The sequence below is a fragment of the Palaemon carinicauda genome, chromosome 1 (genome assembly GCF_036898095.1).
Source record: "Palaemon carinicauda isolate YSFRI2023 chromosome 1, ASM3689809v2, whole genome shotgun sequence".
NCBI lineage: Eukaryota > Metazoa > Arthropoda > Malacostraca > Decapoda > Palaemonidae > Palaemon > Palaemon carinicauda.
The window spans coordinates 155461026-155481025 of NC_090725.1; the positions used below are offsets into that span (position 1 = coordinate 155461026).

The following is a 20000-nucleotide window of genomic DNA, read 5'->3' on the forward strand; positions in this document are numbered from 1 at the left end:
TATATCCTGAGTCAGAGCTGTGGATAGAGAGTGTTTGGCCATACTCTAACCAGTCAGGCAAACGGGATTGGTCTGATTTGGTTCAAACGAGATAAAGGCACTATATTGCAGCTGTCGGCTGATCAACGGCGTAAACGTTCTCATAATTTGGGAGGATTCTCCTAATTTACATAAATCATGGTATACTTTGTGGCAGTGCGATGTTCAGTAAAGTTTGTGAAAGATAAAATTATGCAAAAATTCGCTAGAAACCGACACAAGGGATAGCAATGGGAAATAAAAATAAAGAGGAAATATTGGACACAACAATTTGCTTGGAAAGCTTTAGGTTTCTTCTCTACTCTTATAATGTGGTTGATTTGAATTCTTACAGCTACAGTACTAATATCATACAAAAAAGGTTTAGATTTGTAATTTATTCATAGTTATTTATAGTTATTGATGATTTATTTTATATTGAAGATGATATTCTATATGTTAAGCATAATTTTAATGTTGGTCGATACGCAAAGAGATTAGCTGATGGCCTTAATAAACTCAAGTTATGTGCAGTTCCATCGGGCTTTATTTTCACCAAGTCAAAGTTTATATTACGAAAACCTCCATTGAAAAGATAGGCAAACAGAACCAGAGGATTCCTTGCAAAATGAAAACTTGCTGAACATTTGTATGCAAATTCATTGTAGTGTTCTGGTGCTAATAAAAGTAATTCTGTTATATTGATGTAAAAGTAAATTATATTATCCAGGTAATTTATATTTACACATGCACACAGATATATATATATATATATATATATATATATATATATATATGTATATATATGTATGTGTATATATATATATATATGTATATATATATATATATATATATATATATGTATGTATGTATATATATATATATATATATATATATATATATATATATATATATATATATACCTCTTAATGTCGAATTTTCTCTACCTCGGGATCAGAGACTCAAGAAGGGAATCAACTTTATGATAATAGCTTCTGGTTGGCCAGGTAATCGAACCCAGGTCCTAGAAACTGAGTTTCCAGTGACTTAACTACTCAGAAGTGGCTGATTACTTTTAGGGATAGACAAGCTGTCTCTTCTGCTTCTACTCCTGATGCTTGGCGGATGATCTTAATGAAATTAGTATAGAATGGCAGGAGTCGTTTGCCTTACCTTAGTTAGATAGGCACTGTGCATCACAAGGAACTAGCTATCCTTTGATGAATCTAGCCATGAATCCTCTATGGATTTAGTCAGTCAATGGAAAGAGAAAATGACAGAATGGCCTCCCAGTCCCGACATAGCGCGTTGCTAAGTTTTTCCTGGATTATAAATACTAAAGAAAAATTAAAATTGGTAATTGGAATGTTAGAACTATGAATCAGATTGGAAAGTTATCAGGAAGTGGAGAATGAATATATGAAAAATAGTTTGGATATCTTGGCCCTCGGTGAAACATGTTCATATATATATATATATATATATATATATATATATATATATATATATATATATATATATATATATATATACATATATATATATATATATATATAATATATATATGACACCAAGAGCAGAAAAGGCATTAAGTGAGTGGCTGTAATGTAAATAGTAGATTGTAATTTGCAAAGTTTAAACCAAAATAGTGAAATACAGTAGGGTTCCCACATATGCGAGAATTTGGTCAATAAATGAAAAATCTCGTATATCGAAACACGTAACATTTATGGGAATAATTCCATTACGGCCAAGACAAATGGCAACTTACCCATTCAAATGTTTTTACTACCCATTTTCAATATTTTTATGTAATACTATTCACTGTATTTTTTTAATATCAATTTGTTCTTTTGAATAATTAAAACATTAAAAAGGTTATATTAAAGTTTTACCCAGGTCGGGTGTAAATGGCGTATATTTTCGTGTGCGAGATGACCTTAAATTAGGACAAATTTTAATGAATTAAGATCATATCTGTTATATAAGATGACTGGTGAATTACAAAACCATCCGTGTATAGAGTAGCCTTTGCTGTATCATTTGAAATCCAAAATTAACTAAATAAAAGACAATTTATATCATGCTTTTTCTACACGCCACCTAAAACGGAAACCATTGCTTTGTTTACATTTCATCGTCAATCATAAATGAACGCATTTACACACCTGTGTATAGTTAGCTTTAGCAGACACAGATATCCCACCAAGTATTGATTATGTAATGGATTTTATTATTAATATGATTTTACTTACTTCAAAATTAATTAAATGAAGGTGATTTTATATCAGGTTTTTCCATAACACGCAACCCAAAATAAAACTTGTTTACGTTTCGTTGCCGATCATTAATGATTTTACTTACCATATCCATGAAAGATTCAACGCACATTGCAAAAGAGGAAAACCATTTTATTTTCGTCTAGTCAACAACAAACCACAACTAGTGCCAGTAGGATGACTTACAATAATTCTAAACTGATACAAAGAATAATAATTGTACATTCCATTGCCAAAATATTTTTACTAATTAAAGTGATAAGTCCGGTTGATTTTGTAACAGCTTGTACCCACATCAAGTAGTAGACTAATTCTAAGTTAAAAGTTACAGGATGATAATGTTACCGCTATAACGTTTGATGTGACAGAGAAGATGTTGCAAAATTAAAGGAAGTAAGTATAATTTGAATCACGATGGATTTATTCAGAAATATATATTATGCTAATCTAAATGTTATTACTATCATTAAAATTATAGAACGGTTAGAGAAAGAGAAAGATATACTGTAGGTTGCTGATAATGTAACCAAACTCATTGTTTACATTTTCTTAGCTGGACTCGCATTGAAAAGAGTTGATTTCATTGTTGACATGGAGTTTTTCCTCAAGTAGGCTATTTACTAGGAAATTATGCCAATAGAATGTAAGTAAGTATGGTATGGTTACATTCATTATGGTTTATGTACTTAAGCCTACGCTAGCCTACCAATGCTTAAACAAAACAATAGATTTGATCCTTTATGTGTTATGTAACTCGTAGACTATGAATAGCTTTGCAGATATAGAAAGTTTGATTTTAAGAACTAGCGACCACACAATTCGAACATGCTTATTTCGGGATCCTACTGTAGTTTGCTATGCACCAACAAATGCTTCCTCTGAAGAAAGAAAAGAAGAATACTGTGAAGAACTGCAGAGTGTATTAGATGAGATCCAAGAGAGTGATATGAAAATTGTGTTTGGTGACTTCAATTCTAAATTTGGAAGGAATAGTCAAGGAATAGAGAATATGATGGTTCTTCGCGAAGTTGCTAATGAAAATGAAGAACTTTTTATAAGTTTTTTAATCTTCAAATAATATGGTCATTGGGAGTACTCAGCGCAATGACATCCACAAATATACATGGACTTCACCATGTGGCAATTGGCAATTACAAAAATCAAATAGATCACGTAGTCATTAATAAAGAGAGAGGGAGGACTCTGAGAATTGTCAAAAGCTATAGAGTTGCAGATATTGGTAGTGATCACTACCTCCTCGTTGTCACACTGTAATTAAAACAAAGTCCCAGCAGAAATGCAGATAGAATACCTAGGTTTGATACAACTAAGCATTTAGAAGATGAGCGCAGAGAAACATTTGCAATTAAATGTATTAATCGATTTACAGTCTTAGAGACTTTGAGAGACGGAGAGTTTTGGGGCATGCAGTTACAAGGAGAAAGCCATGGGTTTCAAATGATACTTATGGTAAGTATTCCAGTACTTGGGATAAGTGTTCTAGTATTGATAGTGAGGTCAAAAGAAAAACTAGAAATGACTGGAGAGAACATGTAGACAGGGAAGCAGACGAGGCTGACAAAGCTATGAATTCAAGGAGTGGCTATGGTGTAAGAATTGCTCATAGAATTATTAGTGAAATCTGTATGGGGCAGAGAAGAAGCATATAACGATCAAGAAGAGACATGTATCTGTTATAAAAACAGAAGATGAAGAAAGGCAACGTTGGATGGAACACTGTAGTGAGGCCATGAACAGCAGATATGAAGGGAATAATTTGATTGATATACCTGTAGCTGAGGAAGACCTTGATGTGCCCATAAATGAATTCAATATGTTTGAAGTCAAAACTATCTTAAAAAAAAAAAAACTCAAGAGATGGAAATGCCCTGGATATTATAGATGATATCGTCCGAAAATTAAGTGACCCCCAGAGTACTTAAAATTATGCTCTAGAATGTGGCGCAAATGCAAAACCTAATGAATGGGAGCTTGGAGTGTTGGTGAATATGGCAAAAAAATGTCAGTTGCCATGAAAATATATATTATGCTTATTCTAAAGAGACTAGGCAGAAAGATTGATGAAAAGCTGAGATATCAACAAGCGGCATTTAGAAAAGGTATAAGTTGCGTTGGCCAAATGTTCATTTTAAGACATGTACAGCAATGTGTAGAATGTAGAAATCCATTTTTGATGGCGTTTGTGGACTGTGGAAAAGCCTTTGATAATGCAATGGCCAGTTTTGTGGAGAGTCCTACGTTATTATGGAGTTCCTCTTAAATATGAAAATTAGCAAGCGCAAAGTTAATGTTAGTGAAGTTCTGTCAAGTTAATTTCAAGTGAACACTGGTATTCCAAGGGAATGTGTTACCACCTAGGTTTTTTATTGCCCTAATAGATTTTGTAATGCATAGAACAGTTGTAGATGGTGGAGAAGGATTGGACTGGATTGGTAATAGAAAATTAGCTGACCTAGAGTAAGCTGATGACGCTGTCTTCATTAGCAGAACACTAAAGGATATGTAATGCTTGCTTACCAGAGTGCATAAAATATCACAGGAGGTTGGGCTCAAGATAAATAGAAGAAAGACGGAAATGATGAGAACAGAATATGTCATGGAAGACGAAACATCATTGGAAGGAGAAAGGATTAATGAGGTTGAATCATTTAAATATTTAGGAATTTTGATCTCTAATGCTGGTTTTTTAGAATTGGAATTTATTGAAAGATTGAAAAAAGGAAATTAGACAATGGTAAGGTTAAGTAAAATTTTTAAATCAAATCGCCTGAAGTTACTTATAAAATTAGGTTATATATCAGTTTAGTGAGATTGGTATTACAGTATGACATGTGTCGTGATATGATAATGAAACATTATCCAACAGATTTTGTAGAGTTGAGAATAAAGCGATCAGAAGAATATTGGGAATTAAATGGCAGGACAGGATTAGAAATTAACTATGAGGGATTACTCTAGTGCCATATGTGGATGAGATCATGGTGAGGGATAGATGGAGATGGTTGGCCATGCTCTTCGCAGTCCCCAAGAGAGATTAGTTTACCAAACTTTTAGTGGGTTCCACAAGGCACTAGATGATTTGGAAGTTCCAAACCTACATGGCTGAGGACTATGAAGCGAGTAGTAGATGATGAATGGAAAAGTATTGATTTAAGAACTCAAGATAGAGACAACTGGGGACATCTAACCGAGGCCCTTTGCGTCCAAAGACGTAGGAGATTATGAAATATATATACTATAAATATACTGTATTTATATATGTGTGTAATTATGTATATATACACAGTATATATATATATATATATATATATATATATACACACACGCATATACACATATATACTGTCTAGGCCTACACATGCACACTTAAACACTTGAATATATATATATATATATATATATGTGTGTGTGTGTGTGTACATGTGTGTATCTATATATATATATATATATATATATATGTATATATATATGTGTGTGTGTGTGTGTGTATGTATGTATATACAGTATATATATATAAATGTATATATATATATATATATATATATATATATATATATATATATATATATATATATTAGTATTCAATATAAAGCAAACTGCCTAGCTTATTACAGTAATACAGATTTTAGGTTATTAAGGGATTAGAGATGAGATTACTTGAGGAAGTGGAAATAAGTTTTGGGAGCATAAACAATTTATTAGGAAGACTAATGCATTTGATGCACACTCAAGACAAAAAACTTATCATTTCTTCTTTCCATGACATCAGGAATAAATGGCTCAATTTTAATCCAATATTTATTTACACAGTGTTACTAAAAACATAAGGGTATTCGTAAAAACTGGTGTTACAAGCAAAAGGAAGTCAATTTGGAAGTAAGAATATGATGATAAGGACTACCCTCATGAAAATAGGTAACTGGTAAATGTTCGAAACATATTTCACTATCATAATTAAAACTAAAAAAAAATATAAACGATTATGTATATTTCGATTAGGTTAACATCTTGAACGATAGAAGAGAACCCAAGTTAACATTTAGTAACATATAAGACAGTAGCAAATGGCAAAGGAGCGCTGGGTATTATATTACAGCGGAGAGCAACACATGCAAGATGGTGCCATAAATTCAGCTGGCCAGAGTCTCTCTATATATGGCTCTACCTTGAGTGATTGTACTAAAAAAAGTGTGCTGTTTATAGATTTACAAAGGTGCAGTACAGACATGTAGTTATATACTCTGAATATGCTAAAGAAAAGGTGCACCATTTACATATCCAGTGGTTATATACCCTTAGTACTTGTCCTAAAATGAAGTGCAGTACTTACATGTATTTATATAACCTGAGTGATAGCTTTTATGTATGATAAATATATTAATAAAGTTTACAGTACATAGGGGGACTAATGTGTCCTGAAAGATAGCTTTCACAATATGATAATTGAACTAATACGTTTTGTATTTTCTAAATATGTTTTTAAAATACAAGTTAAAACGCTCTTGAGGTATTGAGACTAAACGTAGATAAAATTATCAGCTGTTTATAGTAATAATGATAACCTTTTAATGACTTATCCGCAATAAAAAGAGGGAATTGAGAGGTGTATGCTGTACAATCTTAAAGAAAAGGTTATAAAAGGGCTTTATTTTTTAGATTCATGTCAACACTTGAGCCTCACACTCATTATTTATAACTGGCATTTTAGTTTGTGCATAATTGAGGTTTAGGGGCTAAAGGCATAGCCTCTATAATGGGACTACTAGAAAAATAGAAATGTATTTTTTTTTTTTATTAAAATTTTGTAACGAAAATTCCTGACTGAATATAAATAAGCCACTGTACTACAAGCCTTAGCTGACACATCGGCAACAACAATGAAAAATTAAGAGCCTTTACAAAATGAAACCCCATCTCTCAAATTAAAAGCTATGCTGCTTAAAATCACTTTGGGGAGAGGAAGGATGTAATGATCCAGACTATTTACTTGGTCTTCTGCTTAGCACAATCTAATGTCTAAAAGAACGACTAGGAATACAGAACTGCAAGGGTTCAGCAGCAGAAAGATCTACATTAATTAAAAAGTTATACTTTACAAGAGGAACTTGACTCTGTAAAGGCAAGTGCACATTCAGAACCCATACTGAAGGAACAGAATGTGATTGTCTCCTATAGACACGACTGGAAATTATGTTAGTGTAAGTAACCAGCAGGCAAGTCATTCTTACCACCCACAAGAGAATGCTTGTTGGCCTTTTGAAAACTACCAAGGAATTCGAATAAGTCAAGATCTATAAATGCTCATCACTAACTTGTCTGGTAAGTGAGTATTGTCCTATCTTATCATTATCAATTTTATAATAATCAACTATCTTCTCTTTGTAATGCCCCTTTAACTAAAGATTTCTTTTTCTCCTCGATTTGTGAGAATCGAATGTCAGTCATTTTGTTTACAACATAGAAGCTTCACCATTGCATATACGCTCTAGTTCTATAAAGACTTGAACTTCAAAAATATCTTCCCTGAGAAGAACCGTGAGACATCGTAATCATCTCAAAGGGTGTTTAAAACACTGCTTTCCCTGTGCAGAAATACTAACAAATGCAGCAGGGAAGACTACTTGAAACATTAAAACCTTATCACAACCTGATAGGGAGATACGTCTTGGTGTAATTGGTGAGACAGGAAAACATGCACCTATTGGTGTCCCTTCTAATTAACCACTAGATTGGTTTTACTTTGAAATAAAAGTAAATTGGAAATTTTGAATAGATTTGATGGGTAAATGTCAATTAACGGAGCTTCTTGAGGGGAAGCATATCAACATCAGATGAGTTTAGAAATAAAAAAACATTATTATTAAAATTCCATTTTTCAGACCAAATGTAATAAAATGTTATCAGTGGTTACATTAGGTTTCAATGTTTATTAGGTACTGTACTCAAAATTCTTCTCATAATCAAGTCATCAAGTAATTCTGGATTCTATTTCAAAGAAATTTAAAGTTTTTCTTTTCTTTCCAGGAATGATATACAAACACATATGGATGAGATGCAAAATTCCATAGAGTCATTACAAGAAATTATAGCGACTGGAGGCTTTAACGTTGATCCTTCTATGCTTCTTAGTGTAAGTAATGTATTGCATGTTGGTTACAATTTATTTTAAATTTATTTATTTTACCTGATGAAAGATATAAAATGGCCCTAGGTATTTTCTTTTTACTTTCTATTCTTATAAAGTATAAATAGTTTAGTACTGTATGTTTTATTTAGTGATATTTATTGAAAAAAGACCATGAATTTGATTCTTGTATTTTCTTTTTATTGATAATTATTAGTAGAGCCCATTTAGAGATGAAAAGTGTTAATGCACCCATGTCCATCATGAATTTATAACCATTGGAAATAAAGTTATGATAACAGCTTCTAAGTGGGCAGAGATTCTATTCCTCTTAGCCGAAACCATGTCTACGAGGACTATACCAATCAAGATATCAAGAGAGATATAAGTTTATGACAAGTCCATTGTACATATACTCGTCGAATTTAGGGATCTGTTCTTGGACTTGAAATTAATCCAAGATAATATAGGGAGTTATGGAAATGGAGCAGTTATTATTATTGTTATTATTATTGTTTTGTTGAAAACAATGGCTGCCTCAGTAGCATTGATTTTACAGTCTATCTTCTCTATAGCTCAGGTGATCTTTTCTGGATTACTGCATTCTGTCAGTAATTGAACAAAAGTCATTCTTCATGATTGAGGAGTAAATTCAGGATAAGTCTTAGTTGAGTATTTAATACAAAGTTCACATTTTAGGTAAAAAAAAAAAAAAATTATCAGGGGTCCATTTCTAGAGGATCACCTCCCCTCCTCAGGTTGTTGTGGAATCGGTGAAACGATGCTGGCAACGTTCTTTTAAATGGCAATGCTGGCTTGTAGGGAGAGGTGCGAGATTTACATAGGCTGCATCCAGCGCTGTAGGCATAGCATGTAATGACATACGTAGGGCGGCGAATTTTCAGTAGCTGAGACACTCTCCGGGGGTAGCTGATTCCCAGCCAAGCTGTTTCTCTGCTGACTCATAGGTGGGGAGTCGCCTTATTGTTCTGCGACGGCTGGGCTCTGATTGGCGGAAGCGCTCGCTGGGATGGAATCTGTATTAGGTGACCTGCTTGGCCGCTGATCATAGTGGTCTAGGTTTGGGATGTCTTGTTTAGTATTCATTCTTTGGAGGTTGCTCCTACGGCAAGAGGGGAGCAGGAAAATATCTTGGGTCATATTGAGGGATGGATTTTCTCGCTGTATGAGGAGAACTTTTAGGATCCTAAATCTTCTGGTGTCAGGAGAACAGCCAATGTCTTAGTACTCTTGACGATCCCCTCACATTTGATGTTGTGGTTGTGCACCTGAAGGGCATAAGCTCTTATTGCCCCTTGCTGGACATGGCAGGACAGTCTCTTAGACAGGGCCTCTTGGAACATGGCATAGGTAGGAATAAACCAAATTGGACTGCTGAAGGAAGTCCTGAGTCAGCGTAGCTATGTTGTTCCTCCTGATGAGGGACCTCGTTTTGGCCGTTTGGTAGTAGATTGTGAACTTGATCTTTCACATCTAAAGGGGAGACGTGGTTGGTGATGATGTCCCTCACTGTTCTCTCGTCCTTCTGGTATTCTTTGTGCATATACCCCCTCTAGTATAGGTTGATGGTGGTGGTGGTGTCCTGAGTTTGTTGATCACCTTTGTACCAAGTGTCCAATGCTAGCTTAACCTTGCAGTGTACTTGCTTGTTTGAATAGCCATTATTCACAAGGCCCTGGTGATGCGATAGAGTTCTTCGTGCGTGTCGGCCCAGGAGGAGCAATGAGTTAGGGCCCTACAGACTTAGGCCTTAATGGTAGAGGCCTTGTATCTGGCAGGACATTCACTTTCCTCATTGGGGCATAATTCAAGGTTGGTGGGCTTTGTGTTCTAAAGAAAAGGCTGACTTGAAGTGGAGTCTTTGAAGTTAACAAGCTAATTGGCTTGAAAAAGGAAATATTTTCTGTTTGACCAGATGCTTCATACTAATGAGGTGTGTGTACACTTGGCATCTGATCATGATGGTGTGTGTCTGCTGTTTGCCGTCACCAGTGATGGTTCCAATCCTGGAATTCTTCAATCACCCTGGCAACTTCTGGTCCCGCAACTATCCCGCAACATAGGGCACTAGGGTTGTCAGTAAGCCCAACAGCTCCACCATATCCTTTGATGCAGACATTATTCTGTTCATGTGCCTGGTCAATCGGGATTGAAGAGCACACCTGTTTTTCCTTAACAGTGAAATGGCCTTTCCTGAATTTCCTGGCTACATGTGGGTGTTTGGTGGTGAGTTCAGCCATGTCCTTCAGGTGCACTGGTATCCACCTAGCATAGTGGGTGTGATCCAGTGCGGGGAGCCAGAAGACCACCTCTGTTAGAGCATTGAGGTATATCATGAACGATCCCTTCCTGAGAAAACACGCATACACTAGAACCAACAGTTATACTGTAGTTTCAGCACGGTTGCCAAGTAGCAAAACTGGGGGAAGTTTTTTCTTTTTTCTTTAGCAACGCCAGTCTTCAAACTGAGGAAGTTCCTCCATATCACTGGCTTTTCCCAGACAGTAGTAGTTGTACGCACGATGTTGCAGGATGTACAGTGCTGCTGCAGTCACTTGATGTGCTCTTCTTGTGCACAATACATGGAATGCTCACAGGAATGAGTCTACTGCCCCTGTTGTTGCAATCTGGGCTTCCACAAGTGCTTGTATCCAACCACTCCCCTGAAGCCAGTCCCTCAATGTTTTCTCTGCCGCCATCTCTATGTGGAGAACACCAACCATCGCCATTATCTGATCTTCACCATAGCTCTCTGGCCATTTCCACTGTATCTGCTTGGCCAAAGCAAAGTGGCTGATCAAAGGTAACCACTAAGTAACCACCAGGATTCAGGTGTTCCACAGCATTCTTCACGACGTCCATTGAGTGCTGGATCATGGCCACTATGTGGGCACTCTCCAGGAAAATTGGAAATATTGATGTTCGGCCAATGATTCAAGCATCTGGTGGCTGTTGGCTGGCATGAAATAAAGACCAAGATGTGTTGTCATTATCCACTATATCCGTGTTATCTTCCAGGACTTGCTTTGCATAGCCTAGCCATTGGTAGTCTTTATCAGAATGCTGTTGGAAGTCTCCTCTGGTCAATGATGCCACTGGCAACTTCCTGATGCTGCTTGTGACAGGTGGTACATGTGTGGTAGTGTGGCAAAGGGGCGACAGTGCATCCCCAGATTCTCTAACAATGACAGTGGTCCGATCCACTCCATCAGTGTAAGAAGGATGTTGTATCAGGGAGATGGCAGTACCGTGGAAAGATTCCTTTGATGTTGTTGCTCTAGGGTTGTGATCTATGTTGTCTACAGCACCAGTTGTGAACTCCGCCACTCATTTTCGGAAGGCAGACCACTCGTTCTTTGTGAAATTTCTGGCAGACAATGTTACCCTTTTGTGCTGAGAGATGGAGCACTCTACCATAGAAGATTCTCGGGCCAAGGTGTGACACTTTGTCTACCAATTCCTTCTTGCAAGTATGAGCATGCAGCATCATTCTTATGTATATTGGAAGTGGGATCTTCTCTGCAACACTGCTCCTGACTCTGGTGGATGACTTGGTGCCCCGTGTTCGCTTGTGTATGATGCTGTGGAGCTGCAGTATCAGGGCTGTGGAAAATGCTGTAGGATTAGTGGCTGCCATCTGTTCCTTGATTTTGGGTCCCTCTAGGATCGTATTGACTAGGGCAAGCAGCAACAGCGGCAAGATTTTTCTTGACATTCTTCAGGGAATCGTGTGGGTGGCTTGGCTTCTCCAAACATAATGGCAAACAATCTGTGCAGCATGGGAAAGATTGACTGCATCACTATTCCTGTCCAGTTTCCAGGCTTTGGCAAGAGCAGCACCGACATCTTCAAATGCCATCAGGATTTCTTTACCCTTGGTGTATGCCCTCATTATTATTATTATTATTAATTGCTAAGCTACAACCCTAGTTGCAAAAGCAAGATGCTATAAGCCCAGGGGCCCCAACAGGAAAAATAGCACAGTGAGGAAAGGAAACCAGGAAAAATAAAATATTTTAAGGACAGTAACAACATTAGAATAAATGTTTCCTATAAAAACTATAAATACAGTACTTTAACAAAACAAGAAGAGAATTATATAGAATAGTGTGCCCGAGTGTACCCTCAAGCAAGAGAACTGTAACCCTAGACAGTGGAAGACCATGGTACAGAGGCTATGGCACTACCCAAGACTAGAGAATTATGATTTTAATTTGGAGTGTCCTTCTCCTAGAAGAGCTGCTTACCGTAGCTAAAGAGTCCCTTCTACCCTTACCAAGAGGAAAGTAGCCACTGAACAATTACAGTGCAGTAATTAACCCTTGGGTGACAAAGAATTGTTTGGTCATCTTAATGTTGTCAGGTGTATGAGGACAGAGGAGAATCTGTAATGAATAGACCAGACTATTCTGTGTATGTGTAGGCAAAGGGAAAGAACCTTAACCAAAGAGAAGGATCCACTGTAGTACTGTCTGGCCAGTCAGAGGACCCTATAACTCTCTTGCAGTAGTATCTCAACAGGCGCCTGGTGCCCTGACCAACCTACTACCTGTAAAATGTCAGGAAACTGAGCAAACAGTCTTTGTTTCAGTCGTGTAGAGTTTACTCTTGTATCTACCTTAACTCCTAGCTGTTCCATTTTTGACTGATAGAGCTGGACAAGGTCAGCCAATTTGAATACTGTTGCCGTCTCCTTCTCTTGTTTCATTTCTTCAATGTAGAGGATGAGTTTAGCTAAGACAATTGATGAGGTTTTTTGCTCTTGGTGTGTGTCCTGTGATCCTGTTGACTGGGCCTTTCTTGTGTGATTGTAACATCCTATCAAGCAATATGGGTGATACTGGGCTTCCAACGCTATCTTATCCCCACCATTAAGATGGCCCAGGAGTTCTGTATCACCAAGAAAGGTTGGTCAGACACCAACCTGTCTGTCCAGCTGGAATGTTGTAGCCTTGTGAAGACTGTCAGCCCAATCAGGTTGTTCACTGAAGAAACAAGTTTCAGGGACCTTCTTCTCTTTACTCGATGAGCATAAATGTAACCTGGCTTGTTTGCATGTGTCCTCATCTCACCTTCTTTCTTGAGTGCTCTCTGTAGTTTGGTGTTTTTTTACTGGAGCCTGCATGTCTGATGATATTTGCATCATATGTAACCATTGCAACTTAAGTGCCATGACCATCATCGAGTCTTTCCAGGTGAAATGATCGTGCAAGCTCTCCAAGTTCACTAAATTTGACCAAGTTCTCTGTGAGTGAACTGTACCCACTCCCAATGTCTTTTTTTCTCTTTGATTGGTCAGGTTTAGTAAATGCTTCTGTCTTATCTTCTTGACATATGAGGCATAACTTCCAGTCAGTTGAGGTGAAGTGCAGTGATGTTGATGGTGAAGTTTGCATATCAGCAGCAGCAGCTCATCTGAACCTCTTAGATATGGTGAAACTGTCTCCCGAATCTACAATGAAATTGACAATGTTAACGTTTCTGTTATCACCACCACAGTACCACTACTATCAACAATATTACACTGTTATACCACTACCACCACCAGCACCACCACCATGTAGACATACTTTCAGACACCAGAATTAAAGTCATTATTATTATAATTATTATTATTATTATTATTATTATTATTACAATTATTATTACTGGCTAAGCTACAACCCTAGTTGGAAAAGCAGGGTGCTATAAGCCAGGGGCTCCAACAGGGAAGATAGCCCAGTGAGGAGACGAAACAAGGAAAAATGAGATTTTTTAAGAGCAGCAACAACACCAAAATAAATATTTTCTATATAAACTGTAAAAACTTTAACAAAACAAGAGGAAGAGAAATAAGATAGAGTAGTGTGCCAGCATATACCCTCAAGCAAGAGAACTCTAACCCAAGACAGTGGAAGACCATGGTACAGAGGCTATGGCACTAACCAAGACTAGAGAACAGTGGTTTGATTTTGGCGTGTCCTTCTCCTAGAAGAGATGCTTATCATAGCTAAAGAGTCTCATCTACCAATACCAAGAGGAAAGTAGCCACTGAACAATTAGAGTGCAGTAGTTAACCCCTTGGACGAAGAAGAATTGTTTGTTAATCTCAGTATTGGCCGGTGTATGAGGACAGAGGAGAATCTGTAAGGAATAGGCCAGACTATTCGGTGTATGTGTAGGCAAAGCAAATATGAACCATAACCAGAGGGAAGGGTCCAAAGTAGTACTGTCTTGACAGTCAAAGGACGCCATAACTCTCTAGTGGTGGTATTAGAGCCAGAGATAATCACAAATGTAATTTTTAATGGGCAGTCATTTTGAAAGTCAATATGGCAGCCAATACTTGACAAAACCAAGTAGTAGCAATTATAGTCAAACCATTTTAGGAGTGAACTCGGAGCCCATTGGCGGCGTTGCCAGTTCTCTTGGGTCATTTTTAAAGCACATCTGGCTTGACCGCTTTAATCTGGGCCAACCAAGAAAAAGAGAAAAGGGTCAGCTAATAAGTCATTCATCCGGATTTGAACGGTCTGAGAATATAATCCTTTAATTTGATACTCCCTTTAAATAGTTTCCTTTGCTATTTTTGTTTTCAACCACATGGTGACAACAAAGTTGAAAAACTCAGATATAACAAAGAACAAAATTCTTAAAAAAAAAAAAGATTACCACACCAACAGAAATCTTAATTTTGATATCAAATTAATTTTTCAATTCTGATTGATTATTAAAAGACAGGATTCTATACAAAGGATTTAATTAACTCACTTTGATATAGTATATTTACATTGGTGATAGTATTGTTTTAGAGTTTATTTAATTAACAACAAAGGTTGTTATCAAATGTGCTTATGGGGACTCTTCGTTCGGTGAAGTTAGTTCTATCACAAAAGATTCAATGAATTCGTTAATACAGACGACACCATTTTCCATGTCTTCCTTTATAATGATATTAGTGAACCATTTTTAAGATACATCTTTATTCATCTGATTATGGTAATCTCCATCATCGTGTTTAGCTTGGAATACCAGCTCAGCATTTGGAACAAAGCCAGCCTTTGATCCAGCATGCTACCCTTTCCCATTTTTATTATGGCAGTTGCATGGTCAAATGAATCATCTTGTCAACACTTACTTACAGTATAATTTTGGTTAACCCAAGTTTCATCTATATATATGTACGACCGTTCTCCCATTTCCATTAAATATTTAATTTAACGTAAAAATTTTGTTCTTCCACTTATAATATCACTTCTCTCTAGCAGAAATTTTCTTGCGCTCAGTTTTTTATAAGAGAAACCTATTTCATGCAGTGATTTTCGAAAGAATTCTTTGCATCCGCCAAAGCCAATATGTTCCTTAACTACTTGTAAAACTTTTTTGATAGTTGTAATTTAGTTTTTTGCATAAAATTCTAGCATATGTGGTCTTATATCTCCTTGATCAAAATCGTCCACATTTGTTATGGTTTCGACCTTTTTTTTTTTCCATAAAAATTTGTTCTCTAAATTCTTCCTCTGTTTCAGTTGCTTCCTTGCAAATCTTAAGCTAAGTTGTTTTATATATATTGGTTGCATCTGTGACACGTTTGATTGCTTGGTCATTTCCAAATTTAACAGTTTCATTATCCTTTTCCCATTTAAAAAACGGATAAATGTTGAATGCCATTTTTCTTTCTTCTGGGCGAAGAACACAATACAGGGAACTCTCCTTGGTGTTTACGGAAGGCTATTGTGCGAGACAATGAATGCGGAAGCTAATCTTCAAGCTTTTAATAGGATTTGACCAAAGGTCTCAGTGAACTGAACCAGTAAAGATGTGGCAACGTGTATGCCATATTTCCTATTGTCATTTTCCTTCCCTTCTCATAGTGAAGCGAAGGCATCGAGATAAAGGAGAATCGGCAACGCCGCAAATGAGCTTGAAGTTCTCTCATAAGATAGTTCTACTATAGTACCATTGGATTCTTTGCCCCCCAAAATATACATTTCGACACCAGAATCAAATCAGTATCTTCATTATGTCCAAAGATGGTAGCATATATAGATTTCAAGTGACGTCCATTTTGAATTCCATTATGGCGGACATAAAGAAAGCATTTCAAGTGGCCCAATGTCTGAAAATGTTTCCAATATACTCGTGTACATTTGTTCCAAATCTGGTACTTGCATCACAAAATGCACAAAGAGTGTTATGTTGCCCCTCTACAAAACTAAAAGACACTCAGTAGACCTGTGCTGTGGCAGCTTATTTCTCGACCCTTTGCTCGACCTTGACCTTTGAGCTTAACATATATTAATTGGTATGGATTTTCATGCACTTGAATATGAACCAAGTTTGAAGTCTCTGTGACAACAATGTCCAAACTTATGCCTGATTACGTGAATTGGACATTATGCTTGACAGTGACCTTGACCTTCTAAAATTTAATCATTTCCAGTTTTTTACATAACAGTTAATCTCTGCAAGTTTTATTTCTCTACGATTAAAATTGTGGCCTGGAAGCTGTTCCCAAACATAAAGAATACAAACAGGGCAAAAGGTAATCTCCTTCCAACTTCATTGGCAGAGGTATTAACAATTATATATATATATATATATATATATATATATATATATATATATATATATATATATATATATATATACATATATATATATATATATATATATATATATATATATATATTCAAATAAGCCATATATAATTTATATATATATATATATATATATATATATATATATATATATATATATTAAATAAGCCATAAAATTTATCATATATATATATATATATATATATATATATATATATATATATATATATATATATATATATATATATATATATATATATATATATATATATACATTATATATATTTATAAATATTTATATGTATACATACATACATACATACAACATCCATACATCATCATCATCATCATCAATCTCTCTTACAGTTCCATTTCTATTCCTCTCCTGCCATTCAACTCCAAATATTCTTCTGAGGGCTTTGTTCTCAAATATACAAAATCAGTTGGATATTGTTTCATTGTCATACCACGACTCATATCCATACAGTAACACCGATCTCACTAAACTGATATATAGCCTGATTTTTTTGTGTAATTTCAGGCGATTTGATTTCCAAATTTCATTTAATCTAGCCATTGTCTGATTGGCTTATTTCAATCTTTCATTAAACTGCAATTCTAAAGACCCTGTATTAGAGATCAAAGTTCCTAAATGTTTAAATGATTATAGCTCATTAATCCTTTCTCCTTCCAATGATATTTCATCTTCCATTGCATATGCATATTCCTTTCTCATCATCTGTTTTTCTTCTATTTATCTTGAACCCAATCTCCTGTGATATTTATGCATTCTGGTAAGCAAGCATTGCAAATCCTGTGGTATTCTGCTGATAAGGACAGTGTCATCAGCATACTTTAGGTCAGCTAATTTTCTATTACCAATCCAGTTCAATTCTTCTCCACCATCTCCAACTGTTCAATGCATTACAAAATCCATGAGGAGGATAAACAACATAGGTGACAACACATTCCCTTGGAGTACTCTACTGTTCACTGGAAATTCATTCGATAGGACTCCAGAACAAGAATTATCTTTGCACTTACCAAGCTCATGAACAGACTTAATCAAATTTACATATTTAAGACGAACGTCATAATAACGCAGGGGACTCAACAAAATTGACCAGTGCACACTATCTAAGGCTTTTTTCGTAGTCCACAAATGCCATAAAAAGTGGATTCCTATATTCTACGTATTGCTGTATATGTCCTAAAATGAAAATTTGGTTAGTACAACATTTACCTCTTCTAAATCCTGCTTGTTTATTCTCTCAGCTTTTCATCAATCTTTCTCTCTCTCCTCTTTAGAATATGCATACTACATACTTTCATGGCAACTGATGTAAGTGTGATGCTTCTGTAATTATTGCAATCACCATTTTCACCAACACTCCTAGCTCCCATTCATCAGGATTTGCCTCTTCATGCCACATTTTACAAAATAAATTTGTAAGTATTCTGGGAGTCACTTCATTTTCGGCCAATATCATTTCTGCAGTTATTCCATCGTATCAAGGGGCTTTCCATATGTGGAGTTTTTTTAAGAATAGCTTCGACTTCAAACACAATGAATCCATTAGTGGGTACATCAAGATCTTCCTCAGTTTCAGGCATATCAAATTATTCCCTACATATATCCTATTCATGACCTTACTAAAGTGTTCCATTCAACATTGGCTTTCTTCATCCGCTGTTGCTATAACAGATCCACCTCTCTTTTTGATGGTATGTGCTTCTTCTTTGCCCCCGAGGAGATTTCATTAATGATTCTATGATCAGTTCTTACACCATAGCCACTCCCTGAATTCATAGCTTTGTTAGCCTCGTCTGCTTTATTGTCTAAATATTCTCTTCAGTCATTCCTAGCTTTTCTTTTGACTTCACTATTGATACTGGAATACTTAGCATGCTCTACCTTGTAATTTTCATTACTTCTTCAAAAACTTACAACAATCAATTTCTGTCTTTGATATCCATGGTTTTCTCCTTGTAACTACATGTCCCAAACCTTCACTACCATCTGACTGATATATGTTCTTAATATCACACCATTCTTCATTAATTGTCTGCTCTTCTTCTCTTAAAGTCTCTAAGAGCGCAAATCGATTCCTACATTCAATTACAAAGGTTTATCTGTTCTCATCTTCTAGAAGCTTAGTTGTATCAAGCCTAGATATTCTATCTACATTTTTATTGGATGCTTTCAGTTTTAATTTCAGTGTGGCAATGATGAGCTGGTGATCACTACCAATATCTGTACCTCAATAACTTCTGACATTTCTCAGAGTCCTCCTTCTCTCTTTATTAATGGTTGTGTGGTCTATTTTATTTTTGCAGTTGCCATATGGTGAAGTCCATGTATATTTGTGGATGTCCTTGTGCTGGAAAAGAGTACCTCCAATAACAAGATTGTTAAGTGAACAAAAACTTGAAAAATGGGCTCCATTTTCATTTGCAATTCCGCCAAATCCTTCAACACCCATCACATTCTTTATACCTTGATTAATCTTTCCAAATTTAGCATTGAAGTCACCAATCACAATTTTCATATCTCTCTCTGGGATCTCATCTATTACCATGCAGTTCTTCATAGTAATAATCTTCCATTTCTTCAGGGGCATCATTTGTTGGTGTAAAGCACGCTATAGTGCTCATATTGCAGTGCTTTGATTTAAACTTTACAATCTGCTGTTTACAGCTCTCCGCTCAGCTAATGCCTTTTCTGCTCTTGGTATCATCATTCCCACGCCTTCTCTTCCAAATCCATCAGTTCTTCCTGAATATATATATATATATATATATATATATATATATATATATATATATATATATATATATATATATACATATATACATATATATATATATATATATATATATATATATATATATATATATATATATTGTTGGTCTAAGATTTCCTCACCAATCCCCTTACAACGTGTTTCGCTTAGGGCC

General features: G+C 35.8%; 1 protein-coding gene across 4 annotated transcripts in view; it reads left to right on the forward strand.

Moving 5' to 3' along the window:
- Hsf (Heat shock factor) overlaps positions 1-20000 on the forward strand; it is a 562710-nt gene that overhangs the window by 498030 nt on the left and 44680 nt on the right. For all 4 annotated transcript variants that reach the window (XM_068385887.1, XM_068385865.1, XM_068385876.1 and 1 more), the window contains one exon: positions 8343-8448. In XM_068385887.1, coding sequence (XP_068241988.1) covers positions 8343-8448 — 106 coding nt within the window. The remainder of the gene's footprint in view (positions 1-8342; positions 8449-20000) is intronic.